Source organism: Grus americana, chromosome 6 (genome assembly GCF_028858705.1).
Source record: "Grus americana isolate bGruAme1 chromosome 6, bGruAme1.mat, whole genome shotgun sequence".
NCBI classification, from domain to species: Eukaryota; Metazoa; Chordata; class Aves; order Gruiformes; family Gruidae; genus Grus; species Grus americana.
In genome coordinates, this window is record NC_072857.1 from 561513 (window position 1) to 583774 (window position 22262).

Consider the following 22262-nt stretch of genomic DNA (forward strand, 5'->3'; position numbering starts at 1 on the left):
GGCGTAAATATTTCTAGTTTCAAAATTTTAGGTATTTTGTTTTAAAGTAAGACTTTAGCTTTGTTGGTTGGTGAAGCGATGGGATTCTTGCTTACCTGTGCGCGAGTGCTGCACAGCAGAGTTCCACAACTGGTGTCTTTGAGAAGCCTGCTGGTTCACCTGCCCAGCCGGCGGAGGGAATGGGGAACATGCCCGGAGAGGGTTTGCTCTCCACGTTCTTGATAATGTGTGGGTTTGTCCAGCTTTCCAGGCAGGAAAGTTGACTAAGCATTTTTAACAGAGTAGCTTACTTCCACCTGAGCCAAGTGGAAAACTACCATTTTTGACTCAGAACATAATTTCTTTCCTGAACTAGGTGTGGAGTGAGTTCTTTATTAATTTCTCCCTGTTATGAACTAGGACAAGAGTTTCCAATTTTTTTTCTTGTCTTGCAGCCATTCTGCAGTAGAATTATGTATCTGCATGAAGGAAGGTCTGGGGAGTTAAAAGAAGGGGATTGTGTGTGAATTGTGGGAGCCTCTGGAATCGGAGGGGGTTTGCAACCAGAAGAAGTTGGCTGGGGCAGGGATGAGGTCCGATGTGGTGGAGAAAGGTGGTGGCTGGGCAGCAAAAAGAGGAGCAGGAAAGGAGCCAGTTCTGAACTGAAATGCCCCTTTGTCCTGAGTATCCACTGAACAGCTGGAAGACAGTCGTGGTGGTGGGAGGATGGGAGAAAACCGACTTGTCTGGGGCCTTCTGGCAGCCCCAGACTTCTGATCCTTCTCCTTCATTGCTGGTTGGCCAGAGTCATCTGGCTAGTGCTTCCTCAGCCTTTCACCGATGGCTGTTCCTCTGGTTTAAGCAGGAACTCCATCTATCTCAAAAGCATCTATTTCTGTTTTATCTGAAGTTGGAAGCAATGTTTTTGTGAAGCCCTCAGACAGTTTCAGAGCCTCTTTTATTGGATAGGTTTTGAAAAAGCACTCTTTTTTAGTAATCAATTTTTGAAATTCTTTTTCTTAAGACACACTTTCACTCTTTCATCTTCCCACCTGTAAGAAAGTGTATTTTTCCTTCTGCTGCTCATCTTCCTCCCCTTCACCACCTGGGAAATAGGGATGGGAAAGAAAAGGAGAAAAAGGGAAAGAAGAAAATGGACTGCAGGGTTTTTTTTTTTCATTTTGTCCTCTCATTTAATTGTGATTTGAAATGGAATAGATTTTTTTTCATTAAAATTGGTTACATTTGAACCTGTTGTGCTTTAGAAAAAACACAGTTTTGGAAAAAGCTTTTAGGTTCACCATTCCGTGGTTAAAAGCTTCCATATGAAGGCATTTGATAAAGCTATTGCACAGATTTAAAATACTCAGAAGCTTTAATTTTTCCTGCAGATTAAAAAAACAGAGCAAGTTTCAAAAATTAACAAAGAGCAAATGCTGCTGAAACAGCATCGGCAGGTGTGGTGGCAAGAGCATAAAAGGCTGAATAAGAACAGGTAAGAGCTGAGGAATCTTAAGTAGCCATTGATAAAGAAATACTTCAGGAGACAGATTGTGGTGTAGCACACTTGATTCAAGGGACATTAAGAGGAAAAGATTAAAATACCTGAACTAAAGATAACTTTTTGTGCAGGGCATGAGTTGTTGTGATCTACACCGAAGGGAGTCTGTAGACATGAAGAGAACACATAAAGGGAGGGGAGAATAGAGTGGATGTTCTGCACGTACCTCTCCATGGTGATCTCAGCTCTTTAGTTGACCTGTCAACATCTGAAGAGCATGTATTGTAGAAGCATCAGAAGTTTTCAGATACTTGTTAATTCCTTGAGAGTCTGTCTCTAGATACGCGTGTTGAGTTCACACAACAGGGAACATTAATATTGTTCTTGTCTGTTAGCTTGTGTATTGTATATACAGCAGATCAATGACAGCATTATTTGCTCAGAGGAGGGTGGCTTGCATACCACCTCCATGTCCAAGTCCTGCACTTCAGATCTTCCCAGACAAAGAATCCCCCTTTTTACTTAGTTATTAGAGTACTTAAGGTTTATTGTTCTTGAAAACTTAATGAATAAGAAATTAAAGCTTCTGTAAAACTCATGCTTATACCTTCCAGGCAAAAAGCAGAAGCAGAAGTAAAGACTTTTCTTGACAAAGCAAGCCATAAGCACAACTTTTTTTCAGATATGAGGGACTTGGGTAAGTTGGTTTTTTTTTAATTTCTTGATTATTTATTATAGACAAAATTATCTTGCTTATTTGTTTGCATTTTTAAATCCCTGTCTTGACAGGCTTAGATTTAGAAAGCACAGTGCTGTGTAATATTTTGTGTGTTTGAGAAAGCTTTATGTTTCATTTGGACATAGAGCATAAATTATCAAAGGAGCGGGATACATACCAAACAAATACTGTAGTTCCCATCTGGCAACTAAAAGAGAATTTGGAATTCAGGCTGTCTGAAATGCATTGTTACCTCTCGGAGGAATCTTGTCTGAAATCTAACATCAATCCAATTGAGATATTACAGCAGGTTGGTATTTTAACTTTATTTTTACAATTTGTTATCACTGTATTTTTAGCATCTTCATTTATTTTTATGTAATACTTTGAGAATATAACTCACACTCAGAGTATTCAGTAACCTCTGTACTTGCAGTAGTGCAAATCTGCTTCACTAAAATCTGTGAAAGCATAGCAGTATAGAACTGGAAATCAGGTCTAAGTAAGAGCTTTCATATTATAAGAAGATAAAGAAGTAACAGTAACATATTTCATGAAATAGATAAAATTTGTGAAGAATCAACAGAAGACAATTTTGGAATTCCTTATCCTTGAAAGCCTGGCTTTGGAAAGAGAGCTTGAAGACTATAAAACAAAAGTAAGCTTTTCCTTGTAAGTTTAATTAGCAATTTTTGAGAGAGAAAATATAATGCAGAGCAGTCTGCTGAGTAGCATTTTTTCATCACAGGCATTAGCGTGTTCTTCTGAAGAGAAAAACAGACTTTTCCTTGAAGTTCCTTCAGCACTACTGTCTTTGGAATGCCCCTATCCTGATTTGAAGACCTTAGTTATCAATGAATACCGAAAGCTTGCAAGTGGGTACTGGTCTAAGCTTCAAGAGATGGATCAACATTTAAAAGTTTTATATAGGTAATGACGTCTGTTTCTGGATTTCTTTTGTTGGGTATAAAATAAATAACTGTCCTATATTCTGAAATCTATAGCTCCTGCAGTTGCCTTTACCATTAGAGTTGGTTCTGTTTCATGCAGCGCAGAGAATAGTTGATGCACAGCTCAGCTCTCTGGGGTTAAATAGTCAGTAACTGTTTGCACAGCTGGGAGAATTGAGGCAGTCCTTTCAACAGCTCTCATCTGAAATAATAAGCAAAATGTTTTGTGGATTAAAGAACCAACAGTCTGGTGTGCATCAAATGTTCTCTTCACATGCTTTTGTATGAATAGAAATGATTCTTTTTGTCAAATTTATGCCAGAAAAGTACAGTCTGTCAGAGAGAGATCTAGAATGTATTCATCTATAAAGTGGATAAATAAGTCCAATCTTTTCACAAATTTTGGATCACTGCCGTAATTCTTATCACAAAGAAATGTAAAAAATGTATCTAGCTCTGATTCAGAATAACTGAAAGGAGGAGAGATTTTTCTGTAAATAAAGAAGTTTATAGAAAGAACATAAATATTCCTAATGACCTAGAAACGTAACATACCTATCTATTAATAGTATAAAGCTAACTTGAGTCCAGGAGGTATTGAGTTGCAGATATTGGACCAGCCTTGACTTCTTTTTGCCATCTACTGATATTCCTCTGGCTTAGAATGGCATCAGGTTTTAAGAAGACTGAGAATAGGAAGGTCAGTGGAATTGTTTGAAGCCTGGGGAGAGCAAGAAAGTCCCTATGTTTCTTTGGTAAAACAATCGCAGGCTGCTTCTAAATCTCCCTCTTTTTCTATATATACCTACAGTGCAGCACTTAAATCTTCTGCCACTGCTGCTGAATCAGTTTGGAGGTGCTGAAACAGGTTTAACATGTTGGATCTCGTAGAAAGTGATGTTATAATCTACTTATCTTTTGTGTAAATGGTACAGATATTCTGTAGGTTCTTCTGTTACGTGAAACCCTGTAGATTATTACTGTAATGTCCTAGCTATTACAGCATGATACTTGTTAAGAATTGTTCTGATCTTTCCCATATTTATAACATTTATGAAGCAGCAAGTGGCAAACTTACAGCAGTTCCTCTGCTGCTGTCTGTGATATTTTGTTACAGTTGCTCTCGCGGAAGAAGTTTTAACAACCTCTATGAAAAAATCTGTGACAAATACTAAATCATTAAATATATACAAAGTCTTTCTAGTGGTTTTAATAAAAATTGTGCTGAAGTTTATGATCAACACAATTTTGGTGAAAAATTCATAAATTTAAATCCCTTGATCCACACAGCATGTGTGCTACTGAATAATAGACAAACATCAATACAGACAACAGAATCTATGAAAATGGTTGAAAAATCTACCATGGTGTTTTCATTGATCACATGCCAGGTTTGAATTTAGGCCTTGAGCTAGCTAATTTTGCACTGATAATTAAGTAACATCAAGACTTAAAGATAAAATACCTATTTTAAGGGAAAGAAATTCAGTTGTAGGCATGAAAACATATGCAGTGGTACTTTAAAGGAATTAAGTTGTTATATCTAGATGGGGAAAAAAACACCCGACGGATGTAGCTGGTGGTAGTGGCAGCAATCTGCTGGTGGGAGGTAAGGGTGGGTTGCGTAGGACAATTTACCCAACTCGGATCAGCGTGTGCCAGTACTGTTAGCTGGGAATGCATGAAATCGTAAATGAACCGTCAGCAATTATCCTAGGCATTTTATTTAAAGCTAGATCTCAGTCTTTTTTTTTTTTTTTTTTTTTGCCTTCTGGTCTCCAAATCTTCAATATATTTGCTCATTTATGTTTCCATGATTTTACATACAACAACATTAAAAATGCGTTTTCAACAAAAAAAGCAAGCCTTTGTTCTTGTAGAATTGCTTACTTCCAAGATCTGGGTTTTATAAAAGACACACAACTCTTGGTCACTTCCTAAATTTATATTGGCAGATACAGCCTTGTGATTTAGGTATTCTGTAATTCATCAAGCTACATTTGATTCAACTATAACACAGATAATACTGTCAAAAATGGAGTGACAGATTTTTTGACCTTGGTACGTATCCGCTGTACTCTACTCATTAATATAGCCTTAATGAGCCCTTTGCAATTATTGTCATTGGTCTATACCGGAAGATACCAAACATTCTCCTGCAATACATTTTTTTCTCATTTTTGTAATTGGAGAAGTTGCTCAGTAGAAAAATACGATAACATGATACCTTAGTCACTTCATCTGAGGATTCCTTCTCTGTCATTCCTTCTCTCTCATCATATGCTTGAATGTACAGTAAAGAAACCATAAATTAATACTAGTCTTCTGGCATTACACATCTCATTGTTTAACTGTTCAGACTGTCTGGACAGAAATTTTGGGAAATGTGCATAAAATTTCCAAAGAAGAAAAATCAGATTAAGATAATATTCTGGTCTCCTATACTGTTTGTGTGCTTTCCAGTCCTACTAGAATGCATATTACAGTGTTTATTGCTCTTAGAAACTAAAGAAGAATTTGGTTATTTTCAAGCATAATATACAGTTAGAATGTGTTATAATCTTAATTCACTTCTGCTGCTGCAAAAACACAAAAAATTCTTGTGTTTTGGAAATACCCAAGTCCTGAGTTATCCCACAAATTGTGGCCTTGGAATCGATGCGTGTGTTACAGCTGATGATTCTCTAAGCACTGTTATATTTTTGCCACAAATTCCAAGGATGTCCGAATAATTTCGATAACTGAAGGATGAATGGAGTATTGCATATTCAGCACTGTATCCTCTGCAGCATCCTTTCCAATGAATGGGATATGAGGACTAAGTCAAGTAAATTTAGTTCCTCCTTTCAGGCCTGTTACCAGGATGTTCCTGGTACAACAATTGGCAGTGACATAATTGATGGTCAGGGAGGTTAATGTCTCACTTGGTGGTATTCTTGCAGTCTGTGCGTCTGCAGATTCAATGAGACAGCAGTGCCTCAAGTATACATTGCTATTGCAAAGGCTGTGTGGGGATTATAGGGTGGAGAGGGTAGCTTCCCTTCTGAGCTGTTTATGTTCTTTAGAATGTGTAAAGCCAGGGATTAATGCTGGGTAAATCTGTTTCAAAGGAAGCAGCTGCCTCAGGGCTGGTGAATAGAAGACAATTGCTGTGTTTCAGTTCTGAAACAAAATAAGGATTGTACTGTTTTCTAGCAGAATGACACATACAACAAAAGCAAGCACTACATTTAAAATTTGGGTCATGCATTCAGCCTTGTAAAAGTTTGTCAGTATCTTGACACTGAAGAAGTCTGATATTAGCTTAAATATTAATGTAAAATGTGTTGACACTTTTCAAACTCTTTTTAGATGACATCTTCCTTTCTGGAATTTTACAAAAGTTTGTGAGGTGACATCTTGAATTCAATCAGGCAGGATATTTTGAAATTCTCCATGCATTTAATGGTTATGAATACACTGGGCTGGATCGTGCTGCTTTTTTTTTTTTTTTTTTTTGGCTATTTGTCTATGAACAGCTGACAATCTCAGCACAGCTGACAAATTTTGGCACAGCTGACAAACCAAGGCATGGGCAGTCTGTTTGTCCCTACTTACAATAAACTACTTGTAGCTCTAGCTGATTGCTCCCCAGAGTATCTTCCACAAACCTTAACTTCTCCATCCTGTTCTGAGCAGGGTAGAGATTTGTTGTGAGCTGGCCGTTAGAGGAATATACACGTTGGAGGGAACCTTGAGAGATGTGAGAGAGAGGAGGCAGAAACTGATGCAGCAACTGGTGCATCTGCCCTTGTGTGCTGGAGGCGATCACCAGGCTGGCCTTTGGACCACGCAGTCCGTGGTTTCCCTGCTCTGGAGTTCGTGGTGTAATGTTTCCTGACCAAGGCGTATCTTCCTCTGCCTTCTCTTCTTGAGACAGAAGACCTGTATTTGTTCACAGACCTGTATGGTCAGAAATATTTGAGGTAGATTGTTACAAAAGAGAATCTCAGTTCTTGGAAGTGTTTCATTAGTGTCACTAAAATAACATGTTCAAATGGCACCATACTGAGGTATAGCAGGGCTTGCAGAAGAGGATTACTGATTTCTTCCTTTCAGAAATTACAAGAGGTAGTTCAGAATCCAACCCATAAACTAGTAAGTACTCTCTTGGGATGGCTGGTACTCCCTCTGAGTAAAGGCTAGCAAGGTTTTATGGTGGTTCTTCTAATAAACAAATAAATAAAATATTGGGGCCACAAGAATGCTAGGTGTTATCTCAAGAAAAAAAAATTTTGTACTCTGTTCAGCATCAGTAGGAACAGTTTCAGTGAAAGAGGCTTAAATTATAGCAAAGAATAATTAATTTGTTCATTAAAGCAATTCTTCTGAAACCCTATATCTCAGAATATCAAATTATGACACAGATGCTAAAATTAATAAATGAACTGATTTCATAGAAGAGCTCCCTCTAGAGAAAAGGGAGGAGTTTAAAACATTAATTTCTGAGGATCAGTTGCAAGATGGTTTTTTGAGAGGCAGTAAGTGTTGCAGAAATAGCACATCTTTCCGATACCACCTCTGTGTCAGCGCTGAGGGATTCCCGTCGTTGGAGAACTGTGTCTGCGGCTCGAAGGTTTTAAGGTATTACTGCAACCGTTCTCTCTTCAAAGGATTCCTTAGCCCCATTTCACTTTCCGGGGCGCTATTTCTTCTTTAGACTTAGCGTATGAAGAAAACTCAGCTCAGACATCTATATTCATTGTCTGTCATGGGAAATTTAAGCAATTACCTATAAAGAAATGCCTTCATTGCTATTCTGCTTTTGCTAATGCAATTGCACTTTTTATGTTGTCTCCAAAGTTTGCTTGGTAGTTGTCAGTTGCTGCAAATAAACTTTTTACGGGAGCTAGATCTTTTCTCTCCCTGGTTTCGAAGCCACCTCCGTTTCTTTTCATGATGGCTGGATTTAATAGCGAACAGCTGGGTCCTAGAAACAGTTTGTCAGATATTTCGCACAGTTTATAAGAAGAGAAAGGAAAATAGGCGGAAAGTATGAATAGTATGTATCTCGCTCCTGTAAGCTTGTAGAGGGAAAGCTGTCTCCTTCCACAACGTTTAATTAATTTCATTGCTTTATTAATTCATTCATTTTTTACTAATTCATTCTTTTTGCTAAATTCATTACATTTTACTACATTCATTAATGTAGTAATGAGTCTCCAAGTCTATCCTAGTATTCCTAGTCCTAAATCTGTACTGCACAAGCGCCGGAGAGCTGTTCTGCGTGAGCTTGCGCTGCTGTACAGTAACGCACGCCGCCACAGCAAGCGTCTGGAGTCTCGCGTAAACGGGGAAGTCGGTGGGCTGCGAGATAAGGTAGGACTTCGTGATGCTTGATCCTCCTGCCCACCGCCTCTGGGAGTGCCAGCTGTGAGCTGGCTGGTCGGCCGCCTTGTCACGAGAAGTTAGTTAGGTTGCTCTTGAATTCCAGCTTTTCTTGGCTACGTTTTGTGAATTATTCTGCAGCTGTCGACAAATGCAGACTGTGAGTCCTCCTCTTGTGTGGAAAAACAAAGACTGAAGTGTCAGTGTATGCTCTTTGTCCCCAACCTGATACTGCTGCCTGTGGGCACTTCAGTCGTTTTTAAAGTTAATTTTCTATGTGTCGCTTTCATTTTACTCCATTGATAAACAGATAAGCTACTCAAAAGCACTACCACAGCAGGCCTGCTGAGAGTTAACTGCTCCGTATTTTCCTGCAAAAAACCCTTTCATGACGGGAATCTCTCTGTATACAATACAAAGGTTATTACTGCAGAGCGCTCTGGTTTGATGTGTTTGTAGGACTAATGGCTGTGATGGTGTTATTGGAGTTTATTGAAGGAGGTAGGATGTGATTTCTCCTTACCTGGCCATCTTCATTGCGATACTGTCTGCATAAAACACAAAAGTAACTTTAACATTTATTCAAAGAAAAACAACATACAGAAAAAGTACACACAGAGTGCAAGAAACAAGGTGTTCGTTCCTGGGGAATAGTAGTCTTAACGTTGCTTCATATTTGGTTATCATTAAGTTGCCACCGTTCTGATCCTGGAATGATGATTCTGTGCTGAAAATGTTACAGTAAGCTAAGTCATTTTTGTGTCGTGAAAGTCAGAGGGTGAAGAATTGAAGCAGGGAGGAGAGAACCTCTGATCATTAGCTGTCTCCAGAAAGATGGGTGAAGGTTAAATCCCTCTTCAGACCATAAGGGTAAGAATAAAGTCCATTAGTCTGCCTGAAGAAAGCTGTAAAATAAATGCCTTTAGGCAGGTGAAGATAAGTGGACCTCTGTCCAAATTTGTCCCAACTTCACGGCAAAGCACACAACAGCAGAAAGGAGAGAGGAAAAAAGGTGAAATGCATGTCATCAAGGGATTGGGTTTCCTTGCCTGCCAGGGTATGACTTCCAAAACAGTTTGTCGAAATGGGATATTGTGTCCTTGTATTCTTGAGATGTGTCTGTAGGTGAAGCTTTCCATTTCTTAAAATGAACAGATCTAGGGGTATTTTCTTGTTTCCTCCTTCAGTGTCCCAGAATATTGTACAATGGTGATAATACACTGTGGTTTTACTCTACAATGTTATTTAAAGAAAAGTTGTGTTAAACTGGATTATATAGAATTTTTTTTAATACTTGCGTTCACTGTTCTCTCTTTAGAGATAACGCCAGATTGTATCATAAAATCTAGTTTAACATTAGTTACATATGAGCACCTCGCAACAAATATCTCTCTTAAATACCTGATGTTTCTGCCTGTGTAAGGATAAAGCTGTTGTAAGATGTTACCGAGTGCAGTGCTAGTAAATACCACGACACCACTGCTGGCTCAGGAAGCCTGAGCGCTGGGAACGGTGGGAGGCTGCAGGAATTTGGTGGGGGGCAGAGGCATGTGATTGCCTTCTTTTAATTCCCCTAGGCTTTTAGTCACTTTTGAAAACAGGTCATTGGGATGGAGAGACCTTTTGGTCTGATGCAGTGTTGCTGCTCTTACATTATTGCTGACAATAAAAGCCTGACGTTAATCCCTTCAAGGCCAAGAGTTCAGACTGAGGGTAAAATCTAATCTACTAAATCCAAACCTGTGGTACGCTGTTTTAGTTTTATGTCATTTCTTGCTACTCTAATTTTCTGAAATACATGAATGCATACTGATTGCTACACCTCCTAGTCTAAAAAATTGTGACTCTTATGCCTTGCTGACGAGTGCATGGCTGTCAGAAGTTTGTTTTTTAAACTAGTTCCTTGTTTAGCTGCGTACAGGTATTATCACTTCATTTCATTTTCATAATTTGTTTAGTGTTCAGTGATAGAGACTGATCATCTTCTTCCTTTTTCACACTGTATTTTCCATGTGGTGTGACTGTTCATTAATGCAATGTATTTGAGGAGCACGGTATCATTACCCAATAAAAAAGCCAGGTTAGAAAAGGAGAAATTCACTCAAATGATGGCACAAGGAATGGTCACATTAGAAAAGCAATATAGGTTTGCTTTGTTTCAGTAAAGTAAATCTAAATTTCCAACATCCAGTTTACAGGTTCAGGACTGTGAGCCCGCTGAAAGGTTAGGCCTTTAAAAATAAACTACAACCAAACTTCTCCTTTTTCAACGTTAAGGTATACTGGGGCTGATTGTTTTGCATTTCTGTAGGAACATTGAATGGAAGGAAGAAGATCAGTGGGTTTTTCAGGCTGTTATCGATCAGTATCCAAGTGATCTTCGGAGGAGGAGGACTTTGTACCTCGACATGCTGCAGAGATACCTCCCTCACAAATCCAGGCGTGATCTGGTCAGTGTCATTTTAAATATTAGATCAGTATATCAATTCTTACATAAATCATGTAGTGAACATTTATATTAAAGAATGTCTATCAAAGTTTTTTATTTTAAAATGTCTTCACTGTGCAGAGTAAAATTTATAATGAAGAAGGGATGTCCCTGTCTTCAAAAGGTGTGAACTTGAAAACATCGCTTCTTCAAAATAAGCACTGTGGAGGTTTTACAGTTCCACATACTCTTACAGCCAAATTCACAAAATTAGTTTGTTAGCATTGCTTTTGCTGTACAGTTTTATAGTTATGTCATGCTATTATGCTTCTCTTCGTATTTTTATTTTTTATGAGGATGTATAGCATTGTCGCACTGTCTAGGAATAGTTATTTTAATTGGTCTGTGGCACATATATAGCAGGAAGAGTGGAAAGTTATCTCCTGCTCTCAGGGAGAGGCTATTTTTGTATGCATTATGCCTTTCAAATTGATTGCTGATTCCTTTTACACTCCACAGTGAATAAGCACATAACTAAGAGAGAAAACCCATTTGAAGGCCAGAACACTTCAGGATGTCATAAGTAAAGTGGGAGTCTTTTTTTATCTCTGCATGTATTTTTAGGCCATCTACTTCCTTGTGTTTGAGGAGTGCCTCGTGCAAAGGAGTGACAGTGAAGTGATACTGACAATTAGTGTAGTTTCACCAAAAATAAAGTTCTTGTGGATTTCAGAACTTTTGCCTGTGAAAACTGGGCTTTCTACCATGTAGGTGTATTTTAAGTATAGCCATTATTAATGTGTCTCTTTAATTCTTTGAAGGTTCATTTAAAATTTTAAAATTCTAAATGTAAAAATCTTAATTCTGCATTAAATTGATATCTCTTAGTATGTATATTAGCATGACAAATACAGAAATATTAAAACAGTACTAAGGATCTATTCTTAAAACGTTTGTGTTCTATTGGAGTACTAAACTTAGAGCCTTCTGTGCTTCTTCCCTCTGAAGAAGAATGGATCAGTGCGCAAGCTCTGAGTGCTCGATCCAGTAGCAGCTCATCAGAGAGGTCTGTTTTTAGAAGTCAAACTCTCCATCCCGTTTCTTGCTTGTGAGTTTCTCAGCTTTAGGGGCTTGCTAGCAAGGCTCACCCGCATTGGTGGCAGCAGCAACGGCAGTGGGCACTTCTGATGCAGTGGCCTGTGTGCATTTCACCAAAGAGAGCCTCCAGAGGTAGTGGTACCACTTTATCTTCATCCAGCTATGAGCTGATAGGAGTATTTGTGAGCTAGGCGCCAGATGAGTCCACATTCCCCGTCTCCTGCCAAAAGCATCAGGAATGGTCCCCTTGCCACTCGTGAGCAGCCAGCCATCTCTGGAATCCCCTTCATCCCTGTAACTTGTATTTTTGGGGATCTAAGACCAAGACTATTGCCTTAGTCTATGCAGCCTTACCTGTTACTACTTCTGTCAAAGTCTTGAGGCTTGAGTGTCCTCGGGAACCTCACTGAATAAGGCCAAAGAAGATATATTTAAGATTAAACGCTCACCATTTCTGTTAGGTGGTGGCAGTACGCTGCTTGGCAAGCTAAAAAGCTATTGCCAAATTTCTTGTTAGGCAAGAAAATGTGAAGCTAATTCTCATCTGTACTGCATTCATACAACTGCTTTTATTGGTGTTCTGTTTCTCTATAGATCATAATTTGCTACAAAGAGCCTCATCTTGCTAAAAGCGTGCAATATCTCTGAAGGTGCATTGAAAAGACCTATTTGCATTTTATGTACGTTAGGGCAGGAGGGAACCATTGCATTTAATTTATTCATATTGCAAAAGCGAAGTTTTGGAAAAGAACAGTGGGCCATCAGGATGCTGAAGTGCCACGTGGTACAGGCAAACAGGGAAGGGCTGGAGTGGTGTCACTGCCTCCGGGAGTGACACGGGGAGACTGCAGCGTGCCTGGCACCTGACAGAATACTTTTGGGCTCTAAATTGTAGATTCCGTAGGAATATTGGTGATACGATAATTAAACCAAGTATATTCAAGGTTTGCAAAAATGTCTAGAATTACTTTATTAATGCATAGTTTTTCAGCCTTTCTGAAATGCTTTCCTTTTTTAGGTTGTTCATGAGAAAGCTTGGGATCATTACAATTTCATTAGGAATCAGCGCAGAGTCTTGATATTAAATTGGGCTCAAGCTAGGAAAGCCTTTTTACTCAAGGCGGTGACGACTGTTGCTGAAGCCTCTGCTGCTCATCAGACAGAAGTAGAGTTGGCTCATACCAGACAAAAGCAACAGGAGATTTGTGCTGAGCTGAAAGCAAAGGTAGGTTCAATTACAAATCTATCAGATGCAAATCTGGTTTTTAATTGGTAAATTCAAAATGAAGTTAGTGTTTAAGTGAAGAAAAACTTACTGGAGCTAGTTGTCATAATCCTGTTTTTACTGACCTGATGGAATTGTTTTGGGCAGTTAGGGGGAAAAAGCACACTACAATCTGTTGGCAGAGATCAGTGTGCGTGTGAAGCTTCACTTGCAAGATGCTCTGTTTCATTACCAGAGAGGATCCTTGTTAGTGTTTCAACCTGTTCTTAAACTTAGTTTGTCTTTTCTTGATTAAGAATTTGATTGCCTAGCACACTTTAGGCCTTACAGTGAGTTTCATGCTGTGGGTATTATCTCGGTATGAACTGCAATCACATTCACTTCGATGGACTTGGAGCACCATCAGAGAGTTTGAACTGTAGTTCGGTATTGGAAGAACAAGATTTGTTCTGCAGTTTGCAATATGAGAGACCATAAGCAAGCTACAGGAGTAAAGGTCTGCCATCGTATTCCTTGGGTTCCTTTGTAACCTTGACAAATCACAAAATATTGGTGTGTTTCAGTTTCTTCCTCAACAAAGTGGGATTGATAGCTATACTGTCTGAGGCTTACTTCAGAATTACTTTTAACATTAGAATCCTCAGAAGTAGAAGTGAAATGTTCCATTCATCATCACTACCACCAGTTTTTTAGATTAATGCTAGTCTGTTTTCAGAGAAATAATGAATATCTGTCTTCCCTTCTGTTTATTTTTAAGAATGCTTTCTAAGACCTGAAAAAATGGATCCCATAACTTGTTTGTCCTTGTTATGGAGGTTTTGCAATATTCTGAAAGGTGATTTATTGTGTTAAGAGGTGAAAAAAAAAATAAAAATACCTTGGGGTTTTTTGTAAGAGAATATAATAAATTGGGAGGAGCTTGGACACAAGAGGAGAGTGTTACGAAGTTGATGCCTAAGGCATTTGTAAGGGGAATCACATTTCTGGGCACAAAAGGCATGTTAAGATTTGTTTAAACTGCTCTCTGTGATTTTCCACTTGCACAGAAGTTAACACCTGGAAGCGTACATGGTGTATTATTCTCGCTTTACCAACGTTATCTCTGCTGAACCCTTACTTTTCAGCAAAATACTGAACACTTGATTTTGTAAAAGGTCACAGTAAAACCCGTATTGTGATTAAGGTTTTGATGTTGATGCTAGTTTGTCACTACAGTAACAGTACAGAAGACCCTGCTGTCTCCTGTTCCTGGAGCCGTCTGTCCTAGGAAGGTGTGAATCTAACCGCTTTAGGGTTGGAAACTGGCTGGGCTTGACTAAGTGTGGAGTACCCCATTTTAACTCCTGTGGCAGGCTTCCCTGGGGCCACGTGGAGCAAGGAGCAGTTCTCTGGAGTCGGGGCGGGGGGGGGTGAGTTGGTTGGGTTTCTACCCAGGCTCCCCTTTCTGGAATGGCTGTGTCTCAGAGGAGGAAGGGCCATGTATTCCAGAACTGTGAATCTGAGTCAGTCTTTTTTTTCTTTTTTTTCTTTTTTTTTTTCTTTCCCCACAAAAAGTAACAAGGAAGTGTTGGAGTACTTACATTGTCTCCACGTAGCTTAAGAATCTCACTGATGCATTGAACGTTGTCTGAAAGTCTTTTGGATTCTGACCTCCTGTTCCCAGTAACCTGGAACTGTTTGAAACGTAAACCCCTTAGGCCTACACTTGTCGAGGGTTGCTTTCAAAGGTGGCTTTGTTAAAATGTTGAACGTTTGATCAAAAACAATTCACCTGTTTCCCAGAAGAGGAATGAAAAAGGTACATTTTTTTTCATTACAAAAGGATATCATTGTGACCTTGTTTTGATCAGCTCCACAGCTGAAAGGGCTAGAGGACGGAAGCTGAAATTGGGCAAGGAGCTAGCTGTTTTTCAAAGAAATTATTCTGAATGTATCCCTGGGTTTTGTTTGGATTCAATGGGTATGTGCATTTGAAAACTCATACTTTACCCAGTTATAGTTCATTTTACAGACTTGTCTTTCTACTCTTCTGAAGTGTGCAACTACAGAGCATCATACTGTGGAAAGCGGCTGTTGGCAGCTATCAGGTAAAAAGTAACTCTCAGTCTAGTGAGTTAATTAACACCGATAAAAACCCATCCTGGCGAGGATCCATAAGATGGGATAAAACGTGAATCTTGTCTCTAAAGGAAAGGGTGTAGAGCTGGAAATCAGGGATTAGGGGCTGTTCTCCCACTTCTTTTTGGCCATTAATTGACTTAATTTTTTGCATTTCAGTAAGTTTAGTGTAAGGAAATTGTACTCCTATCACTTTGCCAGAGGGAAAATGTAGTCGCTATAATAATTTACCTGTATAGTAAACTCTAGGTATGCCTGCGAAGAGTTTGCGTCCTGAATGTGTGAGAGAGAGAGAGATCTCTTTCATTACACCAGCAGGTTTCAGAGAAAGTCATAGCATTTATATGCCTATTTTGGTCAGCTGTAAAAGGAAGTTATGACACACATGCTGTAAGATATGTAAGCAGTTCTAGAATAGAATATGCAGAAATACATTAAAATCAAAGTGGATTGTTTAAGCAGCTGTTAATGATGGAGTGGGAGAAGAGTAGAGTCTGAATATGACACCTTTCATTTAACTTCCAGTCAGTAAACCATTTAGCCTGTTTTACTTATTTGGTTTAAAAGGGATATCTTTCTGTAAATTTCTATGCTGCTTTGAGTTTCAAAATAGTTTTTCTTTCTTTCTCTGTGTGTGAAAATCAGTTTCTTCCTAATTGTAGTACAGATTGAGCAATGCAAAAGAGAAAGAAAATATTCATGTGTGACAGGCTATGCATTTTTTATTACTGCAATAACCACATGATATCACCTAACTTTGATATACTTTTCATCTGCCAACAACAAACCAAAGGCATAGCAAACAGACTACAGAATACATTATTTAAAGCTAGTTTAAATGTACTAGAAGCAACTATGCCATCAGTGAGACTCTAGGCCTTCTGACTGACAAGAGGTGATAACTTCTCTGCTGCTTTACTTTTTAATTAAATTAATAGGTATAGCAGTTTTTACTTGGGAAAAGGACTTTCAAATTCTTATCCCATGTTCCGTCTCACAGAAGATCAATCTGTGTCAACAGAAATCAGAGTCTCTAAGGAGGAATTTTGAAACAACTCAAGAAGCTCAGGTGAAATAAATCACGGGGGCCATATGGTAGTCTGAAAGAAAGTGTGAAATGGATAATACTAGTGAGGATATACTGTACATTCTTAAAGAGGAAATGTTTCTGGTACATACCTTTAATACCCGTTTGCCATGGGAAAACAAACAAAACAAGAACATGGAGGGGTTACGCTTTAAATGAGTGATTGAGAACCTCATATTTGGTATGCTTTATACTGTGTGGATTTAACCACTTTTGGGGTTTTGCGGCAGATGCTGTGGAGAAAATTCCTCTTTCTGTGTAAAATTCTTCTTTCTAAACAACATAGAGAAGTGAATTTTTCTATGTCACAAGGTAGTTCAGTAATGAAGTGAGAGCGCGATCTTTTATGAGTGTTAGTAGGGTGCTGCTTCAGAGTCGCCATTTGAAGGATTGAAGTAATGGCTGTAATACGTTTAGAAATTCAGTCAAGGTATCTGCATGTATTCAAAACATTATTTTTCTATTGAATTTATCTTAAAACGCTTATAATCCAGTACTTTCCATCTTCATATAAAACAATTTTAAAAGGGCACTCAAGGGAAGACCTACAACAGTAGACAAAAAGACAGTTGAATCTTCTGTGCATGATGCATAGGGTGGGCTTTTTCTCCCTTAGCATAAAGCTACGTGCCTGCCTGCCTTTAAATCTTTTCTCTTTCTGTGTTCCAGGATTAATCCCCACTCCAGTGCTAAAATCTCTTGCAACACATTGTCAATTTTTGGAGAGCAATTCTCTCATTCCTTATCCTGGCAGAAACTAACAAATTAATTTCAAAAAGAAAAGAGTTAGGTGGAATTAACTGGGACATTGCAAATCATATAAAGCATGTTGCAGATCACCTTCCTTCTCCCTTCCTGTATTATGAGAAGAAAGGATGTGTCAGTAAACTCAGGGGAAAAAAGTTGTATCTCCCTATTCAGCATATAGTCAAGTCACTGATTTGAATTATTTGACTGCCATCAACATTGATATATTACAACTGATTTTTTTTTTAAAGTGTCAGCTGGATAGGTATCAGATCTAGTACGTTGACTATAATCTGATCATTTTGCAGGATTTTTTTTTTTTAATATTTAAGTAGTGAGACTTAAGAGTTTTCTTTCTTTTTAAGAAGCACTGTCTATTCACCACTGAGGTGACCTGTTCATTTGTTGGGTATGAGAAATACAAGGAAGCTATAATAGACTAAATTTTAAATACAGGTACTCATTCAGGAAGTATGTGGTGAGCTCAAGTTGTAGGATGCTATAATATTTCTCCAAAGCAGATGTGAGCAAATATCTAAGATTTTAAAATTCACCAAAGATGAGCCAGCTCTGACCCAGTAGTATGTTTTTAATCCAGAGCTAATAAACCTGGATTTATTAGTTTGAGGTCAGCACAGCATTGATGAATTACATGGCTTTGGGGTCAGATAAAGCTCATACGCAGCAGGCTTGAAGCATGTGCAGAGACTGTCTCCAAATTTTCCTAGCTTTTCCTTTCACCCCTCCTTTTTTCCCCTGTTTTCCTATACCACATGTGTTCTTTCACATGATGTTGTTATTTCTGAATCTATCAATCTCTCTGAAATCTTCTCACAATGTATTACCTAGTACTTTGTCTGAGGACACGGCAGATTTAAGGGGTTACCATCCCAAATGTTTTTTTCTTACCTCCTGGTGCAGTTCATGCTCTTTGTTATGGTGATGCAACTGTAAGGCCACAATAAAAAGGCAGAAGTGTTCTTATAACTTCACTCTCTTTCAATACACGCACAACAGAAGTAGTTGATAAATGAATTTATGAAGTGTGTAAAAAGCAGACAGTCTCTGAGTTTTAAGCTACAGATGAAAAAACAATAATTGTCCTTTTTGGTAATTAAGAAAAAGTCATTTGCAGAATACGAAGATAAATAACTAGATGCTCATTATGTTAACCAGATCCTTACCTTGTATTTGAGAGGGGTTTAGTAAATACTGAGCGAAATAGAAGTTCAGACTTTAGCTATTGCCTGTTCCATAATTTGTTTGCAGTGTAATTTATAACCACACATTGTTTCTACTTCCAGTGATCTAGTTATGTGGTTAGTTGCACATAATACGTCAGTTTGGCAGCACCAGTGATTGCAAGTGATTGCAAGCTTAAGGTAACTATTGAGTTACCAGGCGGGCTGCAGCAGTGGACCCCCTGTGCTATGCCAATTGTGTGGGAAGTGTATTAATTTAAACTGCCTTCATGGTTTGCTCCAGCGTTGCAATTAGAATTTATGCTGTATCAGACATCATACACATTTGAAAATGCTTTCTGCATTATTTGACCGTAAGAGATTTGGGAAGGACTAGGAGCACCCAGAGCCACACGCTCCACTGGAGTTGACGGGGCAGTTTGTTAAACCATGGTAACTCTGTTATGTGTATTTCTTTTTATTCTTCTGAGGATGCTCACGACTGCATGCTTAATCTTATGTACTGGGCACAAATTGCAGGGGTTTGGTAACAGGGGGCTGCGAGGATGCCCTGCAGGGAGGAGACCATGGACTGACTTGTCAGCTCTGAAATCCATTTAAATAACCCATTGCACCCCAAAACTTCAACCAGAGGAGCACATGGTGCCTCAGCCTGAGACGTATCTTGCTCATTTACCTGGCTCCTAGGTTTATCAAAGCTTGTAGGTTCTTAAGTATGTTGGAGACATGCATTTATCTGTCAAATTTAGTTGAAATTGTCCAGTGATCCCCAAAATTCCTTGAGGATGGATAGCTGGGCAAGCTGACGGCTCATGCTAATCTTATTTTCTTTTGGAGAATGGTCTTCCTTCTTCAGCTCAGAAAGTGGCACGTCAAGCAAAATAATTTGCATTAAAATTTTGCAAAAGTAGTAAAGGATCAAAAGAGCTCTTTATATGACTGCAGAAGGAACTAGAAGAGATAGTACTGTATGAGAAAGGACAGCCAATTTAGCTAAGTAGTTGTAAATAGAAACGCAGCTTACTTAAGGTTAATGTGTGTGTGAATATTTAAGCCTACGTAATATTTAAACATTTTAATAAAATGTTGACACTCCTGTTGTCAGGAACAGAAAGACGTTCTGAATAATGCTGACTGGCGAGAGAGAGGAAATACAAGACAAGCTGTGAACAGTAAATTGTTCACACGCTGTCTTGAGCAAAAACATTGAGACGTGCTTTCAGCTCCAGGGAACAAAAACGGGTCCTAAACTGGATCACAAGTTTTATAGGTACCAATCCTAGCCCTTGTGACTGTTTCCTAACTGAAAGTTGTGTATTGTTTTACTCTTCAGGTTATGACTGAGGATTATGCTCAAATGTCAAAAATCTGCTAGGGATGTGAACTTTCACCGTTTTTGTAATCACAGCCAGAAGAAGATTATCTTCCGAGATTAACAAACAAACTTGCAAGTGCATTATTTCTTAATTATCCCATTGCCACGTGCTCTAGTACTGGACCTCTCATAGGTCTCGTGTAAGTCAGGAGTGGAATGCCGTTAGCTTGTACCATTTGCTGTTTTGTCACTCAAGACCCTGTGGAGTCTGGATGCGATTCCAGGTGCTGATCAGAAGGTTTCAGGGTAGAAGAATCCCCAGCCTAGAGAAGAAGGAGCAGGTTCTTAGAGTTGAAAGTTACTGGAGACTGCAGATCACCATCTGTTAATATCACAGTAGTCGATCTTGTTGACATACCTGTTGATGTCATGTATTAACTGTGTGGTCTCAGGAGGTGCTGCGCTCTCTACAAGAGTAATACAGATGAGTTCTTCACCACGACAGTAGAGCGAAGTCTTGTTCCAAGGAAGGAGATCATCGTTCTCGCTGCTGGACTGCCGAGTGACCTGCTGTTTCAGTGACTGCTGCCCTGTAACCGCTGTCGCAGGCGGTGTTGGGGTTTTGCGTTTAGGATTAGGCGTTAGCAAGGAGTTTGAGTGCTTGGTGTTGCCGTGCGGCTAAGGGCGCGCAGTACTTCCAGCGGTGTGTAATGGGGCGCAGACAGCAGGATGTCTGACCAGCGTGCCGCTTAACTTGCTGGCAGGAGGCAGGAACGCCAGCGTATGAACCCGAACATGTAACAGCAAGGATTCTTGCTAAATATTTCCTACTTGGTCATGACATTTAATATGGACCCCCCCTTGTAAATCTGAGCTTCCTTCCACAGTATACTAGGAATTGACACATTTGCTATTTTAAACATTCGTGTCAGTTCATAAGGTTACTGACACACAAGAAAATCTAAACAATATGTATGATGCTTATAAAAAAGGACTTTCTAGGACTTTCTGAATTTAAAAAATGATGGCTTTTTCACATTGTTTTGACAAACTCCCCACTGCTATGTAATATTTTAGACTCTAGGGAACTGTTCTTAATATACATTTTAATTTTTTCCTTTTTATAAGCTCTAGTATTCACACCCTGAGGCACCCGTCTCATTATCTTTATGTTTAGGAATATATGCATACACTTTCTAATTTTATTTCCAAGAATACCACTGTTAATATTTTATATTTCAACGTGTGGTGGGTTTGATTAGTGCAAGTTGTTTTTTTCATTTTCAGTTGGTACAATTATTCATCGGTAGCAGGTCCACTATTCATCCCAGTTTCTTTGGAGATGTCAGCTTTGTTGGGGAAAAATTTGCCTGTGATTTCCAAAGTCTTGACAAACAAGTCATTAACTGGAAATCCAGAAAGGCAGGGATGCCCACTGCACAAGCATAAATCCACTCTCCAGTACCTGTGCTGTGAGTTCTGCATGTCTGAGAGCTGTTGAAACTGCTGCATGTCGGCACATTACCGGTAGGTCCAATGTTTCCTAAATTTCATACTTTTCATGCATGCCCAAACCATCTGTAAAGAGCATATCCAGCCATTGCTTCCTGTGAGTGCCGGGGTTGCTGTGCAAATACTGTGGAGACTCGCTTGTTTGTCTGAGAAAAGCTGTAGCAATTTTGTCCTGGAGATGCAAATGTTTTACAACATGCATTCGTTTCTTTCTTCCTAGTCCCTAGCAGAAAGTCTTAAAAGTTTGAGTACTCAAAGCGGGGTTTGTAATGAGAAATTGTGGGTGAATACAAGTAAGTTTGAAAACACTTTTTTTTTGTAGTAGAATGTACTTCTTTTTAGTAGTCATTGAATAGACATTTCTGTATAATTAGTGTCTTAAAAAATTGTTTCAGTTTTGTAACACAGACTTCTGTTGTGCTGTTCATTTATAAAATATTTAAGTCTAAGGCATTTATTATCCCATTAACCCAAGTGGAATTTATGTGCTTAACTTCTATTAACCTTAATAGAAATCATCTGGCTGAATCCTTGTTCTTCTATGGGAGACTAGGTCTTTAATTTTTTATTTTCCTCTACATTTCCTTTCCTCTTTTCTTAAAAATCTTTCTGTTTTTTTCTACCTTAGAATGGAAGGGAGTTGCTCAGGCAAGAGACATAGATCAGCAGGCACTACTTTTATCTGAAGTATTAACGACTAATCTATATTGCAAGTGAAGAGGCTACACTGCTGGTAATGAAAGTCACCTTTTAATGAGTTTTCCATGTTAATCTTCTAGTGATCTCAGTTTGACTGTGCTCTTTGGCCAGTTCTATAGTAAAGTAATGACCTTCTCTTGTGTGGGGAAATAAGAAATTTGCCAAATTTATTAAATCTTCATTGAATGGATGATGTGTCCATTAGGAACCGAATTGAGAAGAATATCTTTACTGAAGACCTGATGTTGCAATCCTGTAATTCCTTTAGCCCATAACTTTTTATCACTTAATCACCTTTTACATCCGTTTTACTTAA

The 22262-nt window shown here is 38.8% G+C and overlaps 1 protein-coding gene across 10 annotated transcripts in view; it reads left to right on the forward strand.

Moving 5' to 3' along the window:
• Positions 1-22262, forward strand: part of CCDC148 (coiled-coil domain containing 148) — a 77475-nt gene that overhangs the window by 27949 nt on the left and 27264 nt on the right. For 7 of the 10 annotated variants that reach the window (XM_054829118.1, XM_054829122.1, XM_054829120.1 and 4 more), the window contains 7 exons: positions 1371-1474; positions 2095-2177; positions 2345-2508; positions 2761-2856; positions 2947-3128; positions 10827-10965; positions 13060-13266. In XM_054829118.1, coding sequence (XP_054685093.1) covers positions 1371-1474; positions 2095-2177; positions 2345-2508; positions 2761-2856; positions 2947-3128; positions 10827-10965; positions 13060-13266 — 975 coding nt within the window. The remainder of the gene's footprint in view (positions 1-1370; positions 1475-2094; positions 2178-2344; positions 2509-2760; positions 2857-2946; positions 3129-10826; positions 10966-13059; positions 13267-22262) is intronic. The other 3 variants (XM_054829123.1, XM_054829124.1, XM_054829121.1) reach the window with 2 other exon arrangements.